Below are 10,296 nucleotides of genomic sequence, written 5' to 3'. Positions count from 1 at the left end.
GCCCTCCAGTATGGCACGGTAAACAGTCTTGCAGGCATTTCATCCTCCACCACATGTGTAGGCAGAAGAAGAGAGGCTCCATGTGCACTGTCCTGTCAGAGCACTGAGTATTTACTTTGAGAGGTCCTCTTCTTGGAGGAGGTCGGACCAACTGTTGGTGTGTTTTGGGTCACCTAAGAAGGGGCTCCCTGCATCCAAACAAATAATTAGCAATTGGATAGTACAGGCTATTACCTCGGCCTATCAGGTGCGCAATCTGCCTTCACCTTTGGCCATGAGGGCTCATTCCACTAGGGCATGGCTTCCTCTAGGGTCCTCTACTCAGGAGTGCCCCTCCAGGAGATGTGTGAGGCAGCCGGTAAAGCTACCCCACACACTTTTCAGGTTTTATAGTCTGCACCTCCCCAACACGCTGGATGCACGAGTGCTCTCATCCTAGCTTGTTCTTGATACAGTTTCACACTAGGGCAGGCATATTTGGTGTGTGGCACAGTAGGCATTCGTTCCCCAAAGAGTCTTTTCTAACGATTCAGTGCGAGTTCCCTCGAAAGGGAACGTCTCGGGTTACATCTGTAACCGTAGTTTCCTGAGAAGGGAACGAGACACTGCGTCGCCTTGCCACACCCCTTAATGCCTGGGAGTGGCTTGCTTCATGTGCATGTGTGTGCCGTCACTTTATACTTCCGGGTATGCCGTCACGTTATGACGTAACACCAATCAGGATTGGAATAGTTTCATTCATACTTCAAAGATGTATTGAAGGTCCCATATCAGAAGGATCTCCTCCTTTTAAAAATGGAATAACAAATGCAGACTTCCATATCTTTGGAAATTCATTAAAACTCAGTGAAAGATTATAGATGTCAAGGGGGCAGCTATGTGATCTGCAGCTAATTTTATGAAAAATGGTTCTAATTGGTCAGGACCAGCTGACTTATTTACATCCAGTAATTTAAGGGCTTTTTTAATTTGGCAAATTAAGAGTGGTTTAAAACAAAAATTAAGATCCAGTAAATGTCTTCTGCTAATATCCATATCAATATTCATATCTACAATTTTAGGTGCCTTGAGTGATGACCCGACAGCAACAAAATGTTTATTAAAACAATTCAACATCTCCAAAGTATAGGTTTTGTATTTCTTGAAAGACACCTGTGCAAGCCTATAGTAAACTGCTCAAAGAGCAAGACAAATACAATGCCTTTGTTTTTATTGGTTTATTTATCTCTTAGAAATCCGACATAAACACAAAATGTTAGGCTTAATTTTTTTTAATCAACAATTAATAACATTAAATAAAATGTTAACACAGTTCAGTCTTCGTGGAATGAAGCCCACATATTGGTTGTGTGGGTCCAGATATTTGTCCCTAATCCATAGACTCCAGGCATTTGAGTCACTGAGGACACTGTGGTTGAAGTTGTTACTCAAGGATGGATCAGTACCAACTGTTTGTGATCCAGCTTACAGTCTCCGGAGTGATGCTGGTCACGGAAGTAATGAAAGGGACAGCACACACATTATTACAGTTCATAGTTGTTTTATGGATATAAAGTTTATTAAGCACCCCCTGAAAAAAACATAAAGTCTGTACAGTTTACTGTTAGTTGTAACGAGTGGTTTTGTGTAATTAGCTGTTTATGTTGAGGATAATGAAAAGGGACAGAGTTTTATTCAGCTCTTTTGGTGATTTTCTGGAGTGAAAACGGATGCTTCATCTTTTGTGTGATGTACAATAAACTTCATAAATCTCATCATTAAAGTTTTGGCATCATTCGGATGGGGTCTACTCTGTTACAAGAGGCTTGTAGTAATAGTGGATAAAAGTAAGATGACAGCATAAGTTTTAACCATAATTAAAATAAACTATACCAGTTCTATCTCCATGCAGCATATATTCTCTGGCTCTGTAGGCATCATTGTCTGACTCTGGTTCGAACTGAACACTGCTAGTACAGTTTCTGACATTTTCAATGCATTAACCTGTCAACTGGTGTTATTATTAAAGGTTAAAATTAACAACTCATTAATATGTGGTTTTTATAATAATAACATTTTTTATAATAATATCATTTTTTTTAATGATATGAGTACAAATATATTAAATATGTAATATTGTGCACATATGTCTTGTCTGAAGTTTAAAATCATTGGTTATGGCGTGTGTTATGCGCATGCTCAGCCGCATCTAACTTCCACTGTAAACACATGTATGATGCGAAAACAAAACCATCAAGCGAAATACCGGAGTGAACATGGCTGTGAACGACTTTTGCAGATTATGTGAAGTAAATCTACGTATCCACGGTACAATCAGCGTCTACGTCACGGCTCTCAGCCCGCCCTCTGTTCGTTGATTGGCTGGCTGTTTTCAGGCCGGAGGAAAACGGAAAGCTATGACGCTGTCTCAGACTGAGTACAGAAGCGAACTGAAATTGAGCGGAAGTACGAAGTCTGACGTAGTCAGGCTAGAATCGCTCAGCGCTTGTCATATATCACAATTATTCTGTCAGGGTTGAGTGAAGGTAGCGAAGACTCAAGTGCAGGAAACAACAACGGGCTTTATTAATAATAAAAATAAAACAAAAAACAAACAAAACCTACCCGAGGGGGAAAACGACTTGACCTGACCTGACCAGAGGCCTGTTGCACAAAAGTAGAATTAAGACATCCGGGATAAATGACTCAGCTGAGCTCAATGAAGCCAAAACATGTGCGTCCAGGCTTAATTGGTTGCACAAAGACCAAGCCAGGATAAGCAGACACGGATTCATTAAGCCAGGTGAAACCAATCCTGGATAGGTGCGCGCTCACGGCTCACTCAAATAGACCCCGCCACAGATCACAGATTAACTGATTTACCATGGCAACTAGAGCCGCGTACTTTTCCCCGTCGGAAGCACAAATCCTCATGGAGGCATACGAGGAGGTAAAAGATATAATTAAGAAGAAAGGCAACACCGCCACAGTGATAAAGCAAAGAGAAAAAGCGTGGCAAAGTATTGCAGACCGCCTGAATGCGTAAGTAGTGCACAATTACACACTCACCGCTCCGCTGAAACATCACAATTACAATTCAAATATTTAATTCACATCTCCAAAAACGCAGTTGTACTGTAATTATGAAACGGTTAAATTTTTAATTGAAATGCACTGCAGATATGAGTGAAATTGTGTAAAGTAACTCCATCACACTGTATAAAGCTATGATAAATTATTATTAAAACCTTACATTATTATTTAACGTTACTACGCTCAGTACGGTTTAATCTTAGCCGTTGTACTCTGCTTCTTATGTTGTCCACCGTTTTTTTTTGTGTTTCTCCTGCTTTTATTAATGTAAAGCTGCTTTGACAGAATGAAACAATTGTGAAAAGTGCTATATAAATAAAATTTAATTGAATAAATAGATGAGCTATAATAATAATCACTTTAATTTATATAGCGCCTTTCAAAGGACCCAAGGTTGGTTGCTCACTGCACTGCAAAAATGTCTTTCTTACTTAGTATTTTTGTCTTGTTTTCAGTAAAAAAAAAATATCTAAAAAAAATCTTAAATATTTTCTTGAGCAAAATTACCTAGGAAAATAAGCAAAAAAATCTGCCAGTGAAACAAGAGAACTTTTCTAAAATTAAGTGTTTATGGAAAAAGTAAACTTATTTCAAGAGAATTTTTCTTATTATATTAACAGATTTTTTATTTTTTTGCTTGTTTTAAGCACACATTTACTTAAAGTTTATATTTTTTGTCTAAACTATACTTATTTTGCTAGGTCATTTAGCAAATCAAGAAAATACATCTTTATTTAAGATTTTTTTTTGTTGATATTTTTACTGAAAACAAGACAAAAATACCAAGTAATTTTTTGCAGTGTGACTCCATTAAATGTTCTTGTGATAAAGAATGTGTGTGTGTGTGTGTGTGTGTGTGTGTGTGTGTGTGTGTGTGTGTGTGTGTGTGTGTGTGTGTGTGTGTGTGTGTGTGTGCGTGTGATGTAGATTAAACATGAACGGGCCAAAACGGACATGGCAGCAGGTCAAAATCAAATACAAGAACATTCTGTAGAATGGTATGGTCCCTGACTAATATTTAACAAAGCACAAGCATATATTGTACCCAGAAGGTGCCTGCTGACACATTGTCTGTACTGTTTTAGCAGTGAAAAAGAATACCCACAGACAAGGCACGGGTGGTGGGTCACCAAAGGCTGACCTTACCCCAGCAGAGGACATGGCCTTGGAGCTAAATAAAGGCAGGCCCGTCTTAGAGGGGATCCCTGGGGGGAAAGAGACGAGCATAGGTTCCTCCCAAGATGCCACCCGCTTCATTCAAGGTATGTCCTTCCATCTCTACATGGGATACAACCACATTCATATTGAATCAATTTGGACTGTCTGACTTTGGTTTACCTATTGCCTTGCAGTGTCTGGCAGCACTGTGTTCCTGTTAGAGCCACCAGCACAAGCACCAGACGATGCTGATCCAGTGAGTACTCCATCAAAGGCATACTGTAGGCCTGGCATGTCTTGTCTACTAGCTTCAATATGAATCCGATTAAATGTGATAGGGTGAAAGCCCCAGTGCAGCAGCAACAGCACATGATGGAGACGATGATGAGGAGGAGACCATCTCTCTGGATTCCAGAAGGCATGAGGTATCATGTTAAGACTGTGAAAGTACTATTTACTCTACAATGGTGAGGAGTCCTCATCAAAATCAAAAAATCTAATTTCTTTTACAGGACCCAGATGCTATACAGTGGGAAAACCAGCCTGGCAACATAGTGCGTATTAATAAAAGGACACCACATCCTGCCAAATTCCAGCTGCGCTAATTGTATTGTGTTCACAGAGCTCACAAGCTATCAGAAAGTTGTATGGCAACCACCTCCGGCGCCAAATAGAACTGGCTGACATAGACATTCAGTACAAGAAGAAAAAGATGGAAAATCTTGCACTGGAGTCCGAAATAAAAAAGAGGACAATTAGGAAACTGGACCTTGAAATAAAAAAACTTGAGAGGGAGGTGAGATATGCCTTCAATGTACACTGTATGCTAACTGTAACACAAATGTATTAATCATTATTTTTCTTTCCTCCCCCAGCTCCAAGAAGATGACACAGCTCAAAATAAAAATTAGGTATATTCTCGTAAAGTCAAGTGAGCCATGACATATGAGCTCTTATTGTGAGCACACAGGACGGTGGCATCTTTCTAAGGTTTTTTTTATTTTTCCAGCAATCAGTACAACCAAGTCATCGTTATAAGGCACCGGCCTCTTTTGCCCACCCCCCCAGCACCAGGTGTGGCCACTAGCCTATATGAAGGCCCAAAATTGTGTGTTCCTTTCTGCTCTGACAATGGCATGCCCATTCTTGCGAGATGTGGTGGATGAAGAAGCACTTGTGCTGAGGAGAGCCTTCAGGCGAGAAAGGGTCTTCAGGGACCGGTTGGACCCACTGGCCTTCCCTGATGACCATCTATATGAAAGATACAGGTTTTCTGCAGATGGCATCAGGTATCTATGCAGACTACTGGGTCCCAGGATTAAGCACCGCACTGCACGGAGCCATGCACTGAGTGTGGAGCAAATGGTTTGTGTGGCCTTGCGCTTTTTTGCTAGTGGAGCCTTCCTGTACTCAGTGGGGGATGCAGAACAGCTGAACAAGGCCACAATTTGCCGCACAATAAGGAGTGTGTGTCTGGCTATCAAAGCATTAGCAGATGTCTTCATCTCCTTCCCTGGCCACAGAAGACTCTGTGACATCAAAGAGGAGTTCTATAGGATTGCAGGTAAGAGGATCTACAAATTACAGGACAACTGTTAACACATAGTAGGATACTCATTACTTTGTGTGACAGGTTTCCCCAATGTCATTGGTGCAGTGGACTGCACACACATAAGGATAAAAGCCCCCTCAGGTGCCCATGAGGCCGATTTTGTGAATAGGAAATCCTTTCACAGCATTAATGTTCAGGTGAACATAACTTTTTGATATTGTCCATTGACGAACACTCTGCATTGCCAGTGATGTGCATTGATTGGTGTAATATTCCTCATCTTATGATTTCAGATGGTCTGCAATGCTGACTGTGTGATCAGCAATGTTGTGGCAAAATGGCCTGGCTCAGTCCATGACTCCAGAATCTTTCGGGCCTCTGAAATCTATCAGTGCCTATCACAAGGTAAGCCACACAACCCCTATTTATAACCATCATGGCTGTGTCAAGAATATCACTGTGTTTATGAGGTAGTAATGATGAGATTTTGTGTTGACAGGTGAATTCTCTGGTGTGTTGCTGGGAGACAGGGGGTATGGCTGCCAGCCTTTTCTCCTGACGCCTTTCACAGACCCCCAGGAAGCACAGCAGGCCTACAACCATGCCCATGCCAGGACCAGGGCCAGAGTTGAAATGACCTTTGGCCTCCTGAAGGCACGCTTTCACTGCCTTCACAAATTAAGGGTCAGCCCTGTTAGGGCATGTGATATTACTGTGGCTTGTGCTGTCCTCCACAATGTGGCCTGCCTGAGGAAGGAGAGGGCCCCCAGAGTGCCACCAGCCATGGACTGGGACAATCCGGCAATCTTCCCTGATGACGACAGTGGTCGGCTGCTGAGGGACCAATATGTGTTGAATTATTTTAGTTAGTATGTGTGCTTTCAATTTTGGTTAAATATGTCCTGCGGTGGCAGAGGAATTTGGTTTTTTTTGGGTTCGTTTTTTTACGAATTTGGCCTCTTATGATGTTTGTGCGGTATACTGTGTGTAATACAAGGCTGCAGGGAGGCTACTGCATCCATTAATTTGTCTGTTCAGTTGATGTGTATGGATTTGTCCTGCATTTATTTTAGTGTGCAGACATGCAGGGTGTGTTATATACAGACCTTTGAATGTGTATGTATCATTTTGTATAATATGCTTTGAAGTCACAGTGACTCTACAAGATGGAAAGCACAGAATCAGTTTCGAAAGGAGCTGATGGTTTACCTGCTTTGTTTTGTCCTTATTCAATAAAGGAACATAATGTTACACATTGTGTTTTTATATTCATATGGAATGTGTATTTGTGTATTTGTTTATATGACAGAGTACTAGGGCCACACTGAGGAAAAAGGATAGTCATAAATTTATGAGGCTGGTTCTTTCTGCAGAAAAGCTACATATTCTTTTTACAGTTTTGATACTTATGACAATGTGATACTTAATATTCTGGCACATCAGCATGTCTTTGTTTATGAAACCATACTGAAGTACAATTTCACGAAATGCCCCACATCTGTCATTTTAACAACTGTCCTCCTTTAAAACAGCTGGTTACAATATTATGACTTGTCTTTTTTTTCCCTCTGTGGCCCTAATATTCTATCATTTTATATATAGCCTTATAGTCTATGGGAAACTGTAAATTATCTAATGATAGCAACATCATCTAAAAATCATTATTTATCCAAAATGATTGAAATTAATGATCACAAACGTTTAAATAATGACAGTGGGTCTAGTTATATGTGATAACAATGTATAGTGAGCAGTGAAATAACTATTGGTTTCCATTTGTGGTGACTGCTGACTGACATTAGGGATGAGATTAAATAGATCCTGGAATTTAGCCTGGTCTGGAGCAGGCTAGCTCCACAGAATAAATCTCCATGGTAATTTATACCATAACATATCCTCCTGCCCCCTATCCAGCTTTAGTGCAACCGGATTACGGATCAATTGAGCCAGGATCACCAAGATATCCTGGCTTAATCCCTTATCCTAGTTTTGTGCAACAGGCCCCTGGGAAACACTCAATGATAATAATCAGGTAACAAGATGGGCGGGGTCAGACAATTGACAGGAGAGCACATGGCACAGGGAAACAAACATAACAAGCCATGTTCTCACACAAAACGAGACATGAACACACAGCCAATGAGAACTCATAAGCCATGTGTTCACACAGACAATGACAACATGAAAGCACACAACTAGAGTAAAACACAAGCTGTGTGCTACACAGCACAAGACAAAACACGACATGCAAGCACGCAGCCGATGTAAACACAAACCGCGTTCTACACAAAACACAGCACACGTGGACAGAAGAGCGTACGGCCCAAACGAACTCGAAACCGCACACTCAAGACAGAGCGCACGAGAACCAGCGTAAGCTCATCCTGTGCGCTCACAACAGAGGACAAACACACGGAGCATGAATGTCCGAATCCTGACACAGAACCGAAGCCATAGACAGAACACATAGACAAGAGAGCGCACGGCTTGAAGACACTCGAAACCGCGTGCTCAGACAAAGACAATACAAAACAGGGAACAATGTCAGAGCTCTATCACAAAACCAAGAAATAAACTAGACAGAAGTGACAGAACCTTGACATATTCAGTGTTTTCAACCACATAATGTTTATTTTAGGTTTTAGACATTTAAATACACATAAGTACTAAATAAACAAAACACTTAGAGTTTGTAAAATACACACTTATGTCTATGGAAGCGGCAATAATAATCCTTTCCATTATTAGACGACACGTATTATTCACATCAGATACACATTGTGTAAGTAACTTTCAAGTTTACTCTATTCTTTTCCCAATTCACCGGCCACTTACTTTCATGTATTGTGGGAGAAGTGGATGAATTCACACGTTGTAAATCCAACAGATCCGATTCTCTGAACTGTGGCACAAACTAACATGGCGGCGCCCATCGCACATACAGCTCAACTAACGCAATCGTTATAAAGGTGTTTAAAAAACAAAACACATCCACTTGCACATATTTGACAATTGGATTATCAAATATAGCTAACAAATTTGTGAATATTTTGAATAAAAAAGGAAAAATGGAATAAAAGCAGATCATCAGTCAATCATCAAGCAATGACATGTCACCATGGAAACCATAAAGTGATACGATCTAAATAACGGCCGCCTTGAAAAACTCACGCTAGGGAGAATATTTTAAACTTGCGTGTGAAAAGGTTAAGTAAGGCTGATATTTAAATGTGTCGTTGTTTTGTTTTGAGTGTATGGTCAATAAATAAAGGAGTTGAGGCCCTGTTTACACGAGAACGCTCGTGGGTGAAAACGTAAAAATATTTTATCAGATGTGCCTTTCGTTTAGACGGCGATGACGTTTTTGGATCTTAACCCCCTGAGGTCGGCTGTCGCGCCGGCGCGATAGGCTCGTTTTTTTCCTTATCAGTGCAACAGAGACGAAAAATACTCTGTTGATTTTGATCTTACATACTTGTGTTTTACATCACTCGATCCTGTTAAGTGTGTATTATTTTTGTGTATACTCACAATAAAAACAAAGGCTGCGTTCGAAACCGCATACTCAACGAGTAGGTACTTCTTTTCAATAAGTACTTACTTAACGAGAGCTAAAAGAGTAGGTACTTAATAGCCAAATCTCGTTGAGTATGAATGCGGTTCGGACGTCATCTGCCATGTTGACGTTATCATGTGACCTATGACGTTATCACAAGCGCAACAATTTAAAAGTTATGAGCGACAGGTGTGCACCACCGACATCTGATTGCATCAGTACCACCTAACCAGTCCAGAACGGTTCAGCGTCTGAAATGGTTGGCATGTCATCAATAGTTAGAAAAATAATTTGTGCACAAAGGAGACATCGGGCAGCTGCTCGAAGATCTCGCCTTTGGAGAAGGTTGATGATTTTGTATTCAAACAAGGCAAGTATTACTACTTAAAAAATGAAGACTACCCCAGAATGAATTGCATTACTAGCCCACCCAAACACTTATGCACAATACTAATGACAAATGCTGACCAACACTTATTTATATAACATTTTCTGGTAACACTTTACAATAAGGTTAATTTATTAAACATTAGTTAATGTATTAACTAACATGAACGAACAAATAGCAATACATTTGTTACAGTATTTATGAATATTTGTTAATGTTAGTTAATAGAAATAAAGCTGTTCATTGTTTGTTCATGTTAGTTCACAGTGCATTAACTCATGTTAACAAGATTTTAATAAATTATTAGTAAATGTTGAAATTAACATTAACAAAGATGAATGAATGCTGTATAAGTGCAGTTCACTATTAGTTAATGTTAACTAATGTAGTTAACGTTAACTAATGTAGTTAACTAATGTTAACTAATGTACCTTATTGTAAAGTGTTACCCATTTTCATAATGAAAATGATCTATTTTGGTAAAACAAGCAAACTGTTGTATTGTCATATGACATAGCTATGCATGAATACACACTAGACAAATGCAGCTGATGTGAATAATACATTTTT

The 10,296-nt window shown here is 40.0% G+C and overlaps 1 protein-coding gene across 2 annotated transcripts; it reads left to right on the top strand.

Annotated features, from left to right (window-relative positions):
- Positions 1-4,249: 4,249 nt before the first annotated feature.
- Positions 4,250-6,854, top strand: LOC311081148 (putative nuclease HARBI1). 2 transcript variants are annotated; one of them, XM_084111563.1, is made up of 7 exons: positions 4,477-4,486; positions 4,569-4,655; positions 4,743-5,141; positions 5,240-5,794; positions 5,864-5,979; positions 6,076-6,187; positions 6,282-6,854. In XM_084111563.1, the coding sequence occupies exons 4-7, from the start codon at positions 5,323-5,325 to the stop codon at positions 6,650-6,652; spliced, it is 1,071 nt and encodes a 356-aa protein (XP_083967689.1). In that variant the 5' UTR covers positions 4,477-4,486; positions 4,569-4,655; positions 4,743-5,141; positions 5,240-5,322; the 3' UTR covers positions 6,653-6,854. The 2 variants fall into 2 exon arrangements, with proteins under 2 accessions (XP_083967688.1, XP_083967689.1); XM_084111562.1 differs by adding an exon at positions 4,250-4,334 and having other exon boundaries at positions 4,425-5,141.
- Positions 6,855-10,296: the final 3,442 nt, after the last annotated feature.

Source organism: Abramis brama (genome assembly GCF_963993115.1).
Source record: "Abramis brama genome assembly, chromosome: 4".
In the NCBI taxonomy this organism is placed as follows: Eukaryota; Metazoa; Chordata; class Actinopteri; order Cypriniformes; family Leuciscidae; genus Abramis; species Abramis brama.
The sequence above is the reverse complement of the archived record's forward strand: the minus strand, read 5'-3'. Positions and strand labels throughout refer to the sequence as shown.